General features: G+C 37.0%; 1 protein-coding gene across 6 annotated transcripts in view; it reads right to left on the bottom strand.

Annotated features, from left to right (window-relative positions):
* RBPJ (recombination signal binding protein for immunoglobulin kappa J region) overlaps nt 1-19,077 on the bottom strand; it is a 242,390-nt gene that overhangs the window by 28,352 nt on the left and 194,961 nt on the right. For all 6 annotated transcript variants that reach the window (XM_020992297.2, XM_020992292.2, XM_020992283.2 and 3 more), the window contains 2 exons: nt 15,086-15,124; nt 2,499-2,594 (listed from right to left, as the gene is read on the bottom strand). In XM_020992297.2, coding sequence (XP_020847956.1) covers nt 2,499-2,594; nt 15,086-15,124 — 135 coding nt within the window. The remainder of the gene's footprint in view (nt 1-2,498; nt 2,595-15,085; nt 15,125-19,077) is intronic.

Consider the following 19,077-nt stretch of genomic DNA (forward strand, 5'->3'; position numbering starts at 1 on the left):
CTTTAGGAAGATCAATTTGGCCACTGGGTGCAGGATGGACTGGCCTGGAGAGAGATATGAGGCAAGGAAACAAAACAGAAAGCTATTGCAACAGTCCAGGAATTAGGTGATGAAGACCTTCACATCAGGGTGGTGGCAGTGTCAGAAAAGATGGTATGCTAGAAATCTCATGAATGTAAAATCAGTAGGACTTGGCAAAAGATTGGATATGGAGTATGGGAGAGTTGAGGATGCCACCTAAGCTGTCAGCCTGGGTGACTGAGAGGATGGTGGTGCCCTTAACAGTAATATGGAACTTCAGAAGAGGATGTGATGGGTGGTGGTTAATGAATTCAGTTTTGGACATACTGAGTTTAAGTTATGGGATATCCGATTTAAGATGTCTAAAAGGCAGCTGAAAACGGAACACAATGTCAGAAGAGAGGTTTGGGCTGGACAAAAATGTCCGAGAATGATCTGCACAGATGATAACTCAATCCATGGTGAAGAATTCTATCATGAGCTTTAAGATCTATAAGATCTGGAACTATAAGCTCATGAAGCAAAACAGAATACAGAGAGAAAAGAATAGGGCCCATTAAAGGGCCTTGGGGGAAAGTTACCAGGAAAGTTACCCACAGTTACAGGAAAGATCAGTGTAACAAAAACCTAGACAGAGAGAAAAATGAATACAGTGATAGTGTCAAAGCCTGCAGAGAGGTCAAGAAGGGCCAAGACTGAGAAAAAGTCATCAGATTTGGTAATTAAGAAATAATTAGTAACTTTGAAGAAAGAAGTTTCAGCTGAAAATGCTATCCACCTCCAGAGGAATAACTGATAAACAAAAGTATGTATAGTAACATGGTTTTACACATATTTATAAATCTCTGTCAAATGGTGGCCTTCTCTAGTGTGGGATGGGGAGGGAGGATCAAAGTTCGGAACTTAAAATGTAACAAAAAAAATTCTAGTTTAAAAAAAAAAGAGTTTAATTACCCTACCTACTCTTCTTTGTTGTTTATACCTGAACTCTTTATGGTAAGCAATATGCCTTCCCTGATTCTCCTTTTCTCACCAAATACTGCTTAAAGAGAAACCTTTTGCTATCTTTAGCTTTCCTTGTTAGCCTCAATTGATTCTGAGCTTTATTAAATAAAGGTAGTGTGGTATATGAGTGTTAGTTTTACAGTCAGATAACCTAGGGTTGAATCCTCAGCTTCTACATCCTACTTTACAATATGAGCCAATCACTTAACCTCTCTGGGTCCCACTTTCCTCATCTATAAAAAGAGGGAGTTAATTAGATGACATCTAAGATTTCTTCCAGTTCTAAATCTATCATAATTCCTGCATTCTCATAGGACAACATGATTTAGTATTTTTCATTCACAACCAGTCCTTGCTTTCATCTTTTAAAAAATCTAAATTGGTTGATACACGTTCCCTGTATATTCATATTGGGCTCTTTAGATAACAACTTCTCTTCTTTCTTAACATTTTCTGAATATTTATTGAATTTCCTTATATTTGGATTTCATTCATCCTTCCTGGGATAACTTCTCCTGTACAATCTTTTGTACATGGGACAGTACATACTCATTCTTTTTTCTGACCTCTTTAAAATCTCTTCTCCTGAAATCACAGGAACATGTCAGACTACGTCCAGGCATCTTCTCCTTTATCACAATTTTTTTTTTTTGGTGAAGTAATCAGGATTATGTGACTTGCCCAGGGTCACACAGTTAGTTAAGTGTCAAGTGTCTGAGGATGGATTTGAACTCAGGTCCTCCTAACTCCAGGGCCAGTGCTCTATCCACTGCACCACCTAGGTGCCCCCCCACACAAATTCTAAGATGGAGTGTTCAAACAGACAACCTCTCCCTTTCCCCAGGTTCTAATCATGTTTGCTTGTGGTGAGAACCCCTGAATGACACTGGGCAAGTCACTTAACATCCCTGGTCATTAGTTTCCTCATCTGTAAAATGAGGGGAATGGCCTATCAGGGGTGGGGAACCTATGGCCTCAAGGCCACAAGGTGCTCCCCACCCCTGGTTTAGATGGATTCTGAGGTCCCTTCCAACTGCAAATCTATGATCTCCAAGCTTTACTAATATCCAGAACACCTGAAAAGTACTTGTGCCAAATACTGGGCTGGGGAGCCAGTGCTTGCAACCAAACCAGATTAAAATGTAAATAAGAAATAATTAAAAAAATAAAATTAAAAAAAAAATACAATGGAACAGTGGTATGTTAATATGAGGTTTTCTAAGTCAATATGTGGTCCACAGTGATCCTTATGTGTGGTTTTGTGGTCCTTATTTCTTTTTAAGTTTGATTCTACTGCTGTAGAGGATTGTCTCAGTGGTTCTTGAATATAGTAAAGAATGGAATCAATTAAAGGAGTCAAATAATTACTAGCAGCCCTAGATTGAGCAGAAGAGCAAGATGCATATCACTGAAATAAATGACATACAGAAAAAATATTATTTTCCACTTAACAAAAAAAATTATTATCCTACCTTTTTTCATTTCCATAAGACTTTTGTGCAACTTTTGCATGGAGTATTAGTACGGTTTGATCACCTCGCTCCTTTAGATAGTTTCGCATCGCTTCCCTAGAGATCAAATTTGAAAATGATTAGAGGAAAAAGTTTCAAAAGGATCTTTGTCCTTTATAGATATCAGTAAAATGAATAATACCAAGAAGCCCAAACACTTAACCACTTTCTGAAAAACATATTAAATTTTGTTAAAAGAATATGGAAAATTTCAGTCTTTACATATTTTAACAAGAAACTTTTAGAAAACTGAAGAATAGCATGTTGGCTTACTTGGTCTATTTTTATTGGGATATACTTAAACAAAAAGATTAGAAAGGCATACAAAGAAACTAAAGGGTAAATTACAATTTCTAAGTACTTATTGTAAATAGTTCCTATTATGTGCTCACATTTTTCATTAAATTCATATTAAAATTATTTTTAAAATGTTTTTCAACTTGATACTATTTCATTTTTTCCCAAGAACTTATTTATTCTCTAATCTCAAGAATTCACTGTGGTTTAATTGATTTTAGTCCAATTCAATATTACATCTTCAAGTTCAAGAATATTTATCGTTATTATGTATACTATTAAGACTACTTCAACTTTTATAAACCAAAAAAAAATGCTTTTGAAGCCTCATGATTCTAGTTATGCCCTATCCCTGAACTGGGGAGTATTGTTTTCCCTAAATACAAACTCCATATATAATCGATCTGAAAGATAATTTTTATCAATTAAAAAAAAAAAGGAGGATTCTATGGAGGATTATGTAGTATGGACAAAGATCCACGATTTTATCAGTAAGTACTCCCTTCTCTGACATAACCCCTGACATATCTCTCTCTCTATCCATATATATTTAATCACATTTTCCCACAAATGCACCAAAAAAGTGTCCCATAGACATCTTAAGTGCAACACGTCCAAAACTGAACTTGTTTTCTCCCCTACCCCCATTTTCTCCCCCTCTCCTAATTCCCTATTACTGTCAGGGCTAGCACCATCCTCCTAGTCATCTAGGCTTGCAACCTAGGTGGCAATCTTTACTCTTCACACTCTCTCTCAACTTCCCTTTCCCCACCACACCCAATCTGTTTTCTATTCTGCTGATTTTACCTTCATAACATCTTACATAAATTCCCTTTTCTCCTCTGACACTGCCACTACCCTCATGCTGGACCTCATTCCCTCATGCCTGGACAACTGCAACAGCATTCTGCTTGGTCTCCTGCATCCCAGTCCTTTCTTCACTCAGCTGTCAAATTAATCTTTCTAAAATATAGGTCTGACCACATCATCTCCCTATTCAATAAGCTCCAGTGACTCCTTATCACTTTCAGAGAACCAAGCATAAAATCCTTTTTGACTTTTAAAGCCTTTTGTAACCTGGCCCCTTCCTACCCTTTCAGTCTTATGTCTTACTTGTCCTGTCTCCCAACCCCAGCAATACTCTGTAAAACACTGACAATGGCTATTACTTGCACAAGACATTTCATCTCCCAACTCTAGGCATTTTCATTGGCTTGTCCCTAAGCTTAGAATTCTCTCCCTCCTCATCTCCACCTAAAATCTCACCTTCTTTGAGAATCCAATACTCATCCCTCTTAATTCTGGTCCTTTCTGTCTATTGATGATTTCCAATTTATGATGTCCAATTTATTGCACATATATCTTGTTTGTACATAGTTGTTTTCTTGTTGTCTCCCCTATTAGATTGTAAGCTCCTTGAAGGTGGGGATTGCTTTTGCCTTTCTTTGTATCCCCAGCACTTAGCACAGGGCCTGGGCACATAACAGGTGCTTCATAAGCGCTTGTTTCTGACTGAATGATTTACCTGAGGCACCAGAAGTCATCTTTCAGAATCTTAGGAGCTATAATGTATTGCTTGGGTTATTGCTGATTTTCACAGCCTATCTCCTTTTCCCATGCACATACACACACGTCTTTTGTAACAATTAATATACATTAATCATCTGGAGACGTATTGTGCATGCTTATTTCTACCACGTGTCTTGCTACTGCACTTTAGCTCATTTGGATTTTTCTATACTGCAGTTTAATGATTTATGATCACACAGTATGACAAAGAGAATACAGGTTTCAGGACCTGAATTCCTAACTCTGTACAATTTCAAATAGGTGAAAGCATAGCACTAGTTTCCCAAATGCAATCTAGCCAGATTTCTAAATTCGAAGCCCAGTCCAACTCAACAATACGCAGCATCAGTCTGAGGTATCTCTCTCTCTCTCTCTCTCTCTCTCTCTTTCTCTCTCACACACACAATCACACCTTAAGAGGTGGAAAAGATTTCATGTCATCTAGTTCAACTTGTACTTAATCCAAAATTCCTTCTATAAAATCTCCAAAACACAGTTATTCAAGTCATACACCTTAAAATACAGATTTTAAAACACCTAATAAAGGAGAACCCACTATTTCATCAGGAGGCATATTTTACTTCTTGACAGCTATCATCATCCTGAACGGAACTCTGCCTCTTGGTCACTTCAGCTTCTGGACAAAACAGAACTTGAATTCATTTTATGGACCAGTGAAAAAGTTACACAAAAGGCTTTCTATGGAAGATCTCCATGTAATATGGAACCAAGACTATGTTGATAAAAAAAGTGTCAAATAAATGGTCGAACTATGTGGATTTGTCTATAGAAACAGAGACAAATCATAGCAATTCAAGACCCAGACAATGTTATAAGAACTTACAGAAAATTTATCTGTTACAAAGGGACTCTGGACTCACTGATCAATGCAGATTGTGCAAGAAAAGGCCAAAATCATACACTAGAAACTTATCTTTCATAAACTGACAACAAATCCCCATAATATAAATACAGACCTCAAAATTTTCTTTAGCCTTCAATCAATTAACTAAGACTATAGCATTATCATAGATAAAACTGGTGCTCACAATTTCCTGGAAATAACAATGATTTATGAAAATTTAAGAACAGTGTTTAGAACAGATGTTGCCATACTGAAGACTCAATCCCCAAGTTATATGAAATGTAAAGCTGTCAAAATATAGAAACCTAGTGGGAAAAAATAAAATCATGCTTGAAGAAGATGCAATTCCTATCATCCTCATCACACTGTATTTAATGGAACTGCCTCAAAGATGTTAGTAGTAAGTTTACAGGCCAGATTATGTCCTAATACTTTTATTCACCTATAAAAAAGCAGTAATTTTATTCACCTCTTCAATAGTTCTCTATCTGAACTTTATCCAATATAAGATGACAGGAATGAGATCCATAATAACAGCTCACATTTACACAGTGCTTTAATGTTTGCAAAGCACTTCACGTATATAATCTCATTTGATCCTCATTTCATTTTACAAATACAGAAATTGAAGCTAAGAAGTGTCAAGTGACTTGTACAGGGTCATAAAGATAGCATGTACGAAGCAAGATTCAAACTCTTAATACTTCTGATTACAACTCTAACATTATCCATTAGGACATATCACCCCTAAAATAAACTGATCAAGGCTGTGCATTAGGAAGATTAATCTGATGTCTGTGTCTAAGATGGATGGGAGAGAAGAGAGATTAGAGGTAGGAAAACTTGTTAGAAATATATTATTACAATAACAAAGATGATAGGTATTATGAATCTTTTTTATGCACAGACCCTCATATGCTCCTCATACAATACTTTATACTGCCAAAGATTCAATTAATCCAATTATTAGCAACTCCTCTCCCCACGCCCCACCCCAAAGAGTAAATAGAAGAGGAGAATGGAAACATTTCTGCCTTTAAGAAGAGTATGATCTAATTGGAGAGCCAAAACGTGACACTATGATAGTATTTGTTTTTAAAATAGTTTGCTAAATGTTAAATTACCCAAAAAGCTTAGCAAAAATGTTAATAACATACAGGCTGACAAGATTCCAATTTTCTTTTTCTTTTCCTTCATATGAAATAGCAAGCTTCCTAGGGAAAAAGGAAAAAAAAAGGCAACTGAAGCCTCTGTAATCTGGGTGTTCCATTGGTATTAGTAAGGTAAATTTTAAGTGCTTGGGCCAGCTAAAAAATGCAAGAAATGTGGGAAATGGGGCTTTGAAATACAGACTGGACATAGGAAAATGCTTGATTTTTAAAAGATCTCATTTCTCTGTATCTAGTACAATTACAATTTACCTATGCATCCTCCTAGAGAATGGCTTCACCATTCTTCAACAGATTTAAAAACAATGGGTTTCTACTTCCTGACTACTAAAGCTTAGCAGTATGACCAATTTCAACCTTCTGCCCCCTTAAAAAGCTGTAAGAAAGGAAAGGTATGCTATAAGCAACATGAATAGTAACAGACATTAATAAAATAGCTCAAACTTTCAAAGACAGCCAAAAAGTCATTATGTCTAAGAGGAAAAGTTAAAATAAAATAAAATAAATGAAAATATGTAAGAGTATGGTAACTATCTAGATGTCTCATTATTTCATGGAGCTGCTAAGACTCTGGTTTAGCTATTGTGTTAAGTGGACAAATTGAATGCTTTCAGAATTGTAACCTGACTTTAAATCAAGATGAAATACAGCGGAAATATTTTTCACAATAAGTCAGATTTATAATAAGTATAAGAACAACAAAATTTTTATACTCCCACTTTCATTGACATTTCCAAGACCATAGGATTTGGACAGTGACTAAGTTCAATTGTTGAGAGAATTGTAAATATTGAGCAGTTAGATAGGATTATGACTAAAATAAAATAGGCACATTTAACATAGCCAGCTATATAGTTACATAATACCCTTTAAAGTTAATGGCATTATGTCAGATCCATCATCAGTGGAATTAAGAAAGTTCACTGGGCTCAGTTTAATTCTACTTTATGGACTTATACCTGACATATAACACAATGCTTAATAACTATTTCTCTTTAGTCATTCCAGGTTGACAGGGAATGTACACAGCTATTTATTCTTTCTGCTCTCTCACCTAATTACATATTTGCCTTACAATTCTAAAACATATTTAGCACCTTGGAGACCTGTATGTGATACAAATCACGTATGTATATAAATATCCATTTTCCATTTATTCATGGGATACTATTCACATGGCCCAAACACGAATCTATATACATGTCTGTCTGCTTAAAAAAGTACCACAGAAAACTGTCTTAAGGGGCAGCTAGGTGGCACAGTCAGTAGAGCTCTGGCCTTGGAGTCAGGAGGACCCGAGTTCAAATCCAGCCTCAGACACTTACTAGCTGTGTGACCCTGGGCAAGTCACTTAACCCCCACTGCCTCACCCCCTCCAAAAAAAAGGCAAAAAAAGAAAACTGTCTTAGTAATTTTCCCTCCCTTTTTATAGATGTTACTAGACTTATTGTTCTCTAGGAAAACTCAGCTGAAAAGTCTATAAGCTTCATCAAAATTCCTGAAACCATTCAATCAGGAACAGCTTTATACTGACCACAGTACTCTGGTAGCACATAGACAAAAAGCCACGTGAGCCACCACAGTCCTGCCCAAGCATTACTAGCAATTGCCTTATATGCCACCTTGCACCAGAAAACCAAAGATTTTCCCTGGTGATTTTCAAAGCTGAAAAATGCCTACTGTGTGAATGCTGTGTCTCCAGCAGGTATGCTGTGTTGACAGGAAAAAAAAAAAGGAAAAGAAAATCTAGAAAACTAAATCAAGAAACTTGGGAGGTTTGGGAGGTCTTGGGAACATTTGAATTTGGAGATGTCAAGCAAGATCCAGATCATGTTTTGCAAAATGAAAGTAACCTCCAACTCAAAACATCAAAGCTAATCTTAGACCTACTACAAATGACAACATATTCAAATTCTTGAGCAGTTTCATTTATGTCTTTTATTTTCAAGTTACTCGTTATTTTTTCTAATGGCAATCAAATGGCAAAACAGTACTCCTACCTTTGTTTGTGGACCTATCAACCCAACATTACTGAAGTTATTCTAGATTTAAAATGGCAGGAAGATGAAATAAATTAAAATACAAATGTAGCTGCTAAAAATAGTAGTAGATAGCTGGATGACAGCCACAATCACAACAAAGTCATCCAAAAGAACCATTTTTAAACAAATATATAAAGATTAACTAGTATATTGACATTTTAAGGTGAAAGAAAATTTATCATTCCAGGCAACAAAGGGCAACAGGTTAGTTAGTTTGGTAGACAACCAACTTTATTAAGCATCGAAGACATAAAAAAAGGACAAAAATAGACATCAAGGAGCTTATGTTGAAATGGGAATGGAAGAAGGGGGGATAACATCAAACAAATTAGGAACAGATATGACAGATACAGAGTAGATGGAAGGGAAGGTATTAGCAGCTGGAGGATAAAGAAAGACCTCCTCCAGGTGGGATGTGAGTGGTCTTAAAGGAAGCCCCCGAAACTAAGAGGCAGAGAAGAGACAGATATGTAAAGGCACTGAGATGGGAGATAGAAGTGTCTTGTCGGAGGGAACTACAAGTAAGTTAGCATTACTTTCACAGATGGCATTGTCTAACTTTCTGGAAATGTTTAGCTTTTTGTATTACTAAGAGAGGTATTATTTATTGTTATTTGTGTAAGGCGAAATAAATCAGCTGTTTCCCTGATGGTTCCCTTTTGACACTAAATGACGATGGGAAGTACTGTCCACAAGAAATCTGTGATGTTGTGATGCTGAATTTGTAACAGAATTGAAGCCATTTCACTGGATTTTTTTCTGAAACCAAACAGTATGGTTGATGTTTCCAGGTGAATACCCAAAGGTTTTTTTGCATGTTAGAATTTGCTAGCATATATCTGAATACATCAAAAGATCTGTTATTTTATTGATGAGAGAAATGAGAATCACTTTCTACATATAAATGCTCAGTGAAACTGCCTCATATGTTGTCACATTTTTGTGGACCCATAACTTTTGTTTCCAGCTACTTCCAACTTTGGCCTTCGTTTCATTTCCTCCTCCTTCTACCATATTCCTACCTCTAACTTGATGCCCAAGCAGTCCTAGTTTATCTTTAACAGTCAAATATAAAGTTATTCCTATAGAGATGCTATCCTGACTTCAATCAAGTTCATCCCTGTCTTCGCTCCCAGAACCTATACACTGGTTCCCAAAACACCAAAGCTAGATGTTCCCCCTTCTGGAAAAGCAAGGAAGAAAACATGACTTCAGGGTCCTCAAAAGGTAACTTTTTTTTGGCTAGGCAATGGGGTTGAGTGACTTGCCCAGGGTCACACAGCTAATTAAGTGTTTATGTATCTGAGCTCAAATTTGAACTCAGGTCCTCCTGACTCATGGGCTAGTGCTCTATCCACTGTACTACCTAGCTGCCCCAAAAGGTACTTTTGAAAAGCTTTCTAAGTCATCTTCCCTCTTCCAAGCTAATTCTAAAAACACTTGGTTTAATAAAACAGTTATGGCCCACAATAAATGTTCAGTAAATGCTTATTAAGCGGTTACTGGAAAGGCATTCTATTGGTTCTGGGGAAACAAAGATTAAAAATACGTTTCTTGCCTTTAAGGAGCTTATAGTCTAACAGGGACTCATGGTATGGGTATGACATAATTAAATATGATGCAAGGTATAATGTGGTAATAGTAAAAGAAAAAATAAAGGTAAAGTAAGATATGAAAAATTAAGGAGGGAGAGATTACTTTTATGTGGGAGTTGAAGGAGAGAGGGGATAATGAAGGCTTCAAGAAATGGCACCTGAGAGAAAAGATAAGGATTTCAACATGAAGATGAGAATATATTTGAGGCATGAGGTTATAGTTTATACCAATGGTTTCCAGAGGGGTGTGTGATTAATGCCAATCAAGGTAAGAAGGTGGGTTCCAAGCCACCCTCCCCAGAGACAGCCAACCATGGGACCTTTTCCCAACAAAACTATACCTACTTTTATTTCCTAACACTCCCAGCCTCCATCTTTTCCCTCCACAGTGAAAGCTCCTAACCTCTCCCTTTCTAATTCAGGATTCATCACTCAGGAGAGTTATAATCTAATCACTGGGTCTAACCAGAAACCCATAGCGCCCTTGGGAAGACCCTCCTCTCTCTCGTACTCACTCTCTGCCTCCCGCAAAACCTCAAGTGCCCCTGAGAAGGCAGGCTCTTTACTCTCCAGCAATGATACGTTAGTATCCCACCCAAACAGGTTGGGATCTATTTTCTTTTTGAGTAAGACACGAGTAAATCAAGCAGAATAAGTAGGCATAAGTAGATTATGACCTGCATGGAGGAACTATTCCTCCCCGCCCCCAAACCCATGCTCTTCTAAACTTCTCTAGTACTTCCCAGGGCACTGCCATTCTAGCAACTCAGATTCATGACTTTCGTGTCATTCTTAAATCTACTGTCTCTCATTCCACATATCCAATCAGTTGCCAAATCTCATTGTTTCTACCTCCACATTTCTCTAATCTGTCTTTTTCTCTACTTAGCCACCACTCTTATTTAAGTCCTTATCACTGCTCATCTGGATTACAGCAGTCAGCTAATCAGTCTCACTACTCTTAAGTCCCCTCTATCTCTAATGCATCCTCCACACAGGTGCCAAAGCAATTTTTGTAAAGTGTCACTCCTACTCAAAGTTTAGTGGTACTTTAGTGGTACCTTACTGACTCTAAAATCATCCTTAACTTGTCATTTTTAAATTTCTATTTTTGTGTAATATGTATGATGTACATAATTACTGGTAAGCAGTACATTTATGATTTATACTTAAATATACACATATGGAGGAAGAATCCTTTTTTTTTAACTGATATGTGCCATCAAAAAAGTCTATAGACTATTATTCTACACAAATGCATGCATGAAAGAAAGTACAAGATAAGATCAGAGAACAGACAGCAATTCAGTTTAGCTAAAATTTAGAATGTGTAAAGGGAAGTAATATGAAATAAGATTATAATGGTAGGTTATGACTAAGTTGTAGAGAGCCTTAACTGTCAAACTAAGCAGTCGTTTTTCCTACAAGGTAATAGACATTTCAACAGGGCAGAGGCATAGTCTGACCTGTGTAATAAGAAAACGTAATATGGAAGCTGTAGATAGCAAATTTCTTGAGGTTAAGTCTTCTTGAATCTCACTTTTGTATTTCCATCCTCAATATCTAGCACAATGCTTGGTAAATTAGTAGGTGATTAAGAAATGCTTGATTGAAGGATAAGTCAAAACAAAAAAAGTAATAAGTCTAAACTGGGGCAATAGAAGTATGGGTGAAGAGGAAGAGGTAAGACAGAATAAGAGATATAGGGGAAGAATCAATAGGATTTAGTAATTGACTGAATGTAGAGAGGAGGAAGAGGGAAGATGACTGAGGTTTTGAGCCTGAGTAGCTCAGGTCACTCTATTTCTGCTGTTTTTAGCAGAAATAAGGAAGTTGGAAGGAGGGGTAGGTTTTTGGGGGGAAAGATGATGAATTTTAGATTTTTTTCCTTTTTGTTGAGGCAATCAGGTTAAGTGACTTGTCCAGGGTCACACAGCTAGTGTCAAGTGTCTGAGGCTGGATTTGAACTCAGGTCCTCCTGACTCCTGGGCCAGTGCTCTATCTACTATGCCAACATATGTTAATGTAGGGTTATCAATGGGACAAGGTGAAAATATCCAATAGTGACCAGAAATACGGAAATAGAAATAAGGGAAGCTATTGAGTCTGGCTATCTTTGTAGAAGTGATAACTGGGGCAAAAGGAACAGTAACTCCCAAAGGGGATAGAGGGCCAAGGGAGGAAGGGAAAGGTCAGGGTCTTATGAGGTACTCATATTGAGAGGTTGAGAGAAGAAAGATGAACCAGGGAAGGAAATAAGAGAGCCAGAGAACTTATGGAAAAACAAGGAGGGCACTGTCAAGGAAGCCAAAGCAGGAGAGAACATCAAATATGGGGTAGTGGTGATAGTATTCAGTTATTCAGCTGTGTCTCACTTTCTGTGACCTCATTTGGGTTTTCTTGGCAAAGATACTGGAGTAGTTTGCCATTTCCTTCTCCAGCTAATTTTAAAGATGAGGAAACTGAGGCAAACATGGTTAAGTGACTTGCCCAGGGTCACACAGCTAGTTAAGTGTCTGAGGGCAGATTTGAACTCATGAAGATAAATATTCCTGATTCCAAACCCAGTGCTCTATCCACTGTATCACCCAACTGCTCCACTGGGGCAGTGGTGAACAATATCAAATGCTGTTGGCAATTAAGGAGGATAAAGACTGAGAAAAGGCCAACAGATGTAGCAATCTGGCAATTAAGTCTTTAGCTAACCCTGTAGAGAGCAATTTCATTGGCATGGTAGATATAAAAACCACAATACAGAGGGCTGAAAACTGAATGGGTAGTAAAGAAGGGGATGCACTAGTAGAGACTCTAATTCTGTCCAGATCTATTGTAATAAAGCTATAAGATAGAGAGTGCTTGTAATAAAGCTATAAGATACAGAGTGCTAAAGGAAAGGCTTAAGACAAGGAAGATTAACCTTGCTATGATGTAAGCTGTATCTTCCTAGATTGTTTCTCACTTACAACAGCTACTGACATGACTTTTTACATTGGTCAAGATCTAAAATTTAAAAAAAAAATTTCAGTTGATCTTTATACATTCCAGCTACCGACAATTTAAAAAGTGCTAGCAAACCTGAACAACAGAAAATAAGTAGTATATAAAGGAGGTGAAACAGTAGGTACAACAGTATTTAATTATGACACACTATCAATATAACTAAGAATTGCTGATTAAAGAATAGGCCCTGAATTAGAATTTTGAGGAAAATATGCCTGATAATTAGAAATGGCCAATATACACAGGAGCCTCTCCAGCCTACGTGCACTGTTCTTCTACCATTACATATTCTTATTATTACCCTGGTTTACTACTTGCACATTTACATTTTGCCAATCCCTACATCTTCTAATGCCAACACTGTAACTGTGAGGCAACTGAGTATACATGTCCAAGTCATAATGAAAATGTGAATGGATAATTTACTCATTGTCTTCCTCTTAAGAGGATGGATATGGGTTCAAATCTTCTCTCTGCTGCTTAAGGCCTCTATAATCCTGGGCAAATCATTTAACGTTTATGAGCCTCAGTTTCCTGACTGGTAAAGTGAGGCAGCTGTAATAAATTGGTTGATCTCTAAGGACCCTTCTAGCTCCAAATCCTAGCATTGAAAGCAGGGGTTCTTAACCTGAGGTTTGTGAACTTAAAAAAAAAATTATAACTATTTCAATGACTGGTTTCCTTTGTAATTTTATACATTGTTTTATGTATGTAAAACAGTAAAACAGTATTAACAGTAAAAACAGTATTACAGTACAAACTGTAAAACAGCAAAAACAGTATTCTGAAAAGAGGTCCATAAATTTCTCCAGACTGCTTGTTCAAGGTGTCTGTGACAAAAAATAAATATATAAAAATTTTTTGAAATAAAGAATGCCTGCTGGAACAGCAACAGCACAAGGTCAATTCAATAGGATACTGCTGCTTTTATTCTTAATCATTAAAAAAAAGATCTTGTTAACAAGGAAAAAGGATTTCACTAAATCAAGTCAAAGTTTTCACTCAGTTTAAACTCCAGTAAATCCTTTTATAACAAAAAAAAAATCTATATAGCAGATACTTCTAAGACTCCACTAACATCCTTATTTCATGTAACATTAAGTACTATAAAACTCCTAGTATGACATAAAAATTAAGTCTTTCTTATGGATTACTGAAAAGAGAATCTGACTTGTGTACTATTCGTTACAGAATCTAACTTTCTTTATCTGACAGTAATCAGTGGAATCACATTACATGCAAATTCTGCTGCAATATCTAACAATTTTCGGACTGAGACAGCTGAAGTAGTGGTCAAAGAATTTAACTGTGGTTAACACAGTCTTTAAGCACTCTTCCTTTTACTGTCAGCAAAAAAAAGCTATTGCTGAAAACCAAAAAATGGAGCATCCAGTAGCAAAGAAATCATTGAGTGAAAAAGAAATAACACATCCTCCTATAAACATAGGGGAAAAGATGAATAAGGTACATAGCAAAGGAGAAAATATTTGGATAAAGATTAAATTTATTCTGGATGAATGCTAATCATAAGATTTTTTTTTTTAGTTTCAGGTTTGGGGAAATAAAACATTGAATTTATAAAAATTATGCTACTAGAAAGTTTTCTAAGTACATAACTGTTAAGAATATTTTCCCCCTAATGATGTATTATAATGCCAACATTATTGGACTGTACTCTACCATATCTGCTATACAATGTTTTATTACAGCCTAAAAGGACATCTGGTATCTCTAATTTAACTGAAAGAATAAGAAAAATTTATTCAAAATAGCCAGAACAGCACTGGTGCTCAAGTCAGAGAAAAAAGTTTGTTTTTAAATAAAATATTCTGAGTATGTCATTAACATGGGAGCACAGCAAACAGCATGGTATTTGTACAGAGGCATAAAATGGAAAAAACACTGCACTGAGGAGAAGACTGGACATTTACTGGCCCTGTGATATTATCTTGGTATGCATCAGTCTTCTAGTGCTAAGGATACAGTTTTATTTAAAGAGTGAAATTCTTACCTAGTAAGTCGTTTAGGTTGAGGCCGTTCACCAAATTTCCTATGGAAAAAAAAAAGTAAAAAAATTTAAAACAACTTGTAGAATACATGTCACAGTAGAAGTGTTATTCCCCTCCCCTTTTAACTAAACTTTCAGATATACTGAAAACTCTTTTATGACATATACGATACTCAGTCTGTTAAAAATATTCTGGAACATGATGAAAAAATGCAGAGTAGTAAATAAATGCTTGAACTCAGAGTCAAAATGACACAATTCTAAGTATCTTCTAACAAAATATCCTTCAGTATATTCTTTTCCTGGGATCACAGAACCATAGCTTTAGAGATGGCAAGGAACCTCAGAGGTCAACCCGTCACAAACACTCATTTTACAAATGAGAAACTGAAGGGGGGTAGCATAACCGAATCCAGGTCCTCTGACTCAGACCACTTTACCAATGTACCATACTGTTACTTGGCATTAAAGTCAAGGCAAATATTCAACAAAGCCCTAAACACAGTAAAAACTCCTGGAGGTCAATTTAATTCTGCTATATCCCCAAAGATTCTATTAATGGAGTTAGGGATTTTCAACAACCTAAGAGTTCAATTAAGTTGGAAGATATGGGGCAAATCCCAGGACTGCCCTACAGACAATTCAAATTCCTTGAACCTATTTGATCAAGATCATTTACCAACGGCATCTGCCCCAATGTCATACTTCAGATGAATCTAATAAAATTCCAATCTCTAGTTTCTCAATCAGGTATAATCAGAGATGAGAACAAAAACTCAAGTCTAAAGTCTACGGAAAATATTAACAGTCTAAAAGAAATCAACTTCCAGAACAAAAGAATTTTTGTATAAATAATATAATAACATAAATATTACAATACTGGGGCTGGGGTTACAGACAGAGGGTACAGCATCAGTAAAGCCACCCAAACAGTGTTCATTCCTACAAGTCATTTCCAAGACTTGGAATCTTTGTCTCCTTGATTTCTGCCTCACAGAATCCTGTTCTTTCAAAGTTCTGGTTAAGTGCTACCTCTTTCATGAAGCCTTCCCTGAATCGCTCATCCCCCATTAGTTGGTGCCCTCTCCCACTTATATCTTCCTTATATTTATGTGGGTACAAGTTATAGTCTCCATGATGCCATTTCCCTCTAGCAGAATATAAGATCCTTGAGGTCAAGGTCTGTTTGGTTTGTGTTTGGAACATAATTCTTCACACAAGAATTCATTAAATTTTGAGAAATCCAGTTTGACTATAACAGAAGGTCAGTGATGGTGAATAGTAGGAAGTATAGTTGGAAAAGTTGGTTGGGATTTATCCCACAGGCAGTGAGTGAGAAGGTAGCAAAGGTTCTGAACAGGGAATAGACATTAAAACTGATGGAAGACGAATAAAGACTAATAAACAAAGACAGAAGAAGGGTGTAGAGGCAGGAGGAATCAGGTAGAATAATTCAACAGTTCCAGAATATGGGCCTAAACTATGATATTTCCAAGGAATACATAAAAAATAATTTATAAATGACAGAATCTCATGAAAACTTGGATATTTTGGGCAGAGCTAAGAGGGAAGGGAGAGAAGAGAAAGACAAGAAAAACAACATATATGATAGAACCTGATGAATGACTGGCTATGTGAAGGAGAATAAAAGATGAAGGCAATTTTAAGCCTGTGGGACTGGGATAATTATATGTTTGAGAAATTTCTTCCAGCTGGGAAAGAAGTTGATCAGGTAAAACTTCATGATAAAGCTAACGTTTGACTAAGTCTGGAAGGATAAGGTGTTAAAAGGCAGAAAACGGAAGGGTGGGCCCAAGGGTATTCCAGGTATAGGGAGAGAATCATCAAACCAAAGCTTCAAGAGGATGTATCCAGTTTGGCTGAAATATGTAAGAGTTAAGTCAAGTTAACAAGCATTTATTAAGCACCTACTATGTGTCACACACTCTGCTAAGTGCTAGCGTTTCAAAGAAAGGCAAAATTAGCTCCTGCCCTTGAAGAGCTAACATTTAATGGGGGAGATAACATGCAGACACCTATGTACCAATAAAATATATAGAGGATAATTTGGAGATAATCTCAGCTGGAAGGCACTAACATTAAGGAAGACAGGCAAAAGCCTTCTTGCAGAACGTGAGATGGTAACTGAAATTTGAAAGGAGCCAGGATGCATAGGTGAGGAAAGAAGGAATTCCAAGTCTAGAGGAGCTTGTAAAAACGCCCAGAACCAGGAGATGGAGTGTCTTGTTTGAGATCAATAAGGAGGCCAGTGACACTAAACTGTAGAGAAGAGTAAAGTACAAAAAGGCTGGAAAGACAGAAATGGACCAAGTTATAAACAGCTTAAAAGCCAAAGAGAGGATCCTGTATTTGATCCTGGAAGCAACAGGGATTTTAGTGACCAAGGGAGTGACATGGTCAGACCAGAGCTGTAAAAAGATCACTCTGATAGATGAGTGAAAGATGGACCGGCATGAAGAGAGGCTTAAGGTAAGGAGATCAATCATAAAGCTACTGCAATAATGCAGGTATAAAGTGACAAGAGGACTACACCAAGGTGATGGCAGTGTCAGAGGAGAGAAGGGGCTATATACTACAAATCCTGTAAATGCAGAATCAGTGGGACTTAGCAATGGACTTGATGGGGTGGGGACAGGAGTGAGAGTGAGGAGTCAAGGATGCCTTCTAGGTTGCCAGCCTGGGCGGCTGAGAAGATGAATTCAATTTTGGATCTGTTGAGTTTAAGATGTTTACAATTCATCCAGTTCAAGATGTCCAATAGGTAGTTGGAAATGAGAGGCAGGAGGTCAAAAGAGAGGTTGGGTTGACAAAACAGATTTGAGAATCATCTGCATAGAGATGATAATTAAATCCATGGGAGAAGATGAGATCACCAAGCAAAACAGCATAGAGGGAGAAAATAAGGCGGCCCAGGACAGAGACTTAAGGAACATCCATGGTAAGTCCACAAAATCCAGCAAAAGGAGACTAAGGAGTAGTTAGACAAGTAGGAGAAAGATCAGGCACCAATGAATTAAGGCTGGAAAGGTGGACTGAAGTGAGATTGTGGAAGGCCTCAGACATGCCCAGTAGTTTGGGGTTTTATTTTGTAGGCAATGGTAAGTCCCTGAAGATTTCCGAGTAGTAGAATGCCTTGATCAGAGCTATGCATTAGAAAGATTAATTTTGAAGCTTTGTGTTAAGTAAAATAGAAAAAGGCAGAGATGAGAGGCTAGAAACCCTATAAAGAAAACTACTATAAAAAGACCAAGAGAAGTAGGGAAGACCTAGGGTATTAAATACTTTCCTCACAATACCTCTGTTCTGGGCTGGGCCTGACTTAGGTCCAGGAACCTGATAGTCTGAAATGAAATGAATAACTCATTGGTCATTTAACAATTAACAATGTGCTCAAGCTTATATTATATATAAGTATTATTATACCAAATTTACAGATGAGGAAACTGAAGTTAAGAGAGGCTAAACGGCTTACTTTTGGACAAATAGTTAGAAGTGTCAGAGCTGAAAAGGTTGGATATAGCAATCTGTTTACTAGACTATGCCACCTTCCCATAACAGTAAGAACAAAGATGGAAGAATTATTATGGGCTTGGAATACACAGGATTTAGAGACACTGTATTTATGGGACAGAATCAAAGATGACTTCAAAGTTACAAAGCTTAAATGACTGAGGGGATGGGGGCTCCATGACTGTGATAGGCAAGAAGAAAAAAGAACAACTTTGAGGGGAAAGAAAATGAGCTCAGTTTGGAGGTCCAGACAAGTCTGAAACTTGATCAGTACTGAAGATTTAGACTTGAGTGTTCTCTGTAGAGAAGATAAGTAAAACCATGGTAGTACATGAGATCACCAAGGGAGATGGGTTAAAGAGAAGGCTAACCGTAGCACTTTGGGAAATATCTATATTAAGGGGCTGGAATAAAGAAGATTTATAATGACAGAGAAAGAATGGTCACAGGAATGGAAGATTCAG

The sequence above is a fragment of the Phascolarctos cinereus genome, unplaced genomic scaffold, assembly GCF_003287225.1.
Source record: "Phascolarctos cinereus isolate Bilbo 61053 unplaced genomic scaffold, phaCin_HiC Scaffold_9;HRSCAF=440, whole genome shotgun sequence".
Lineage (NCBI taxonomy): Eukaryota > Metazoa > Chordata > Mammalia > Diprotodontia > Phascolarctidae > Phascolarctos > Phascolarctos cinereus.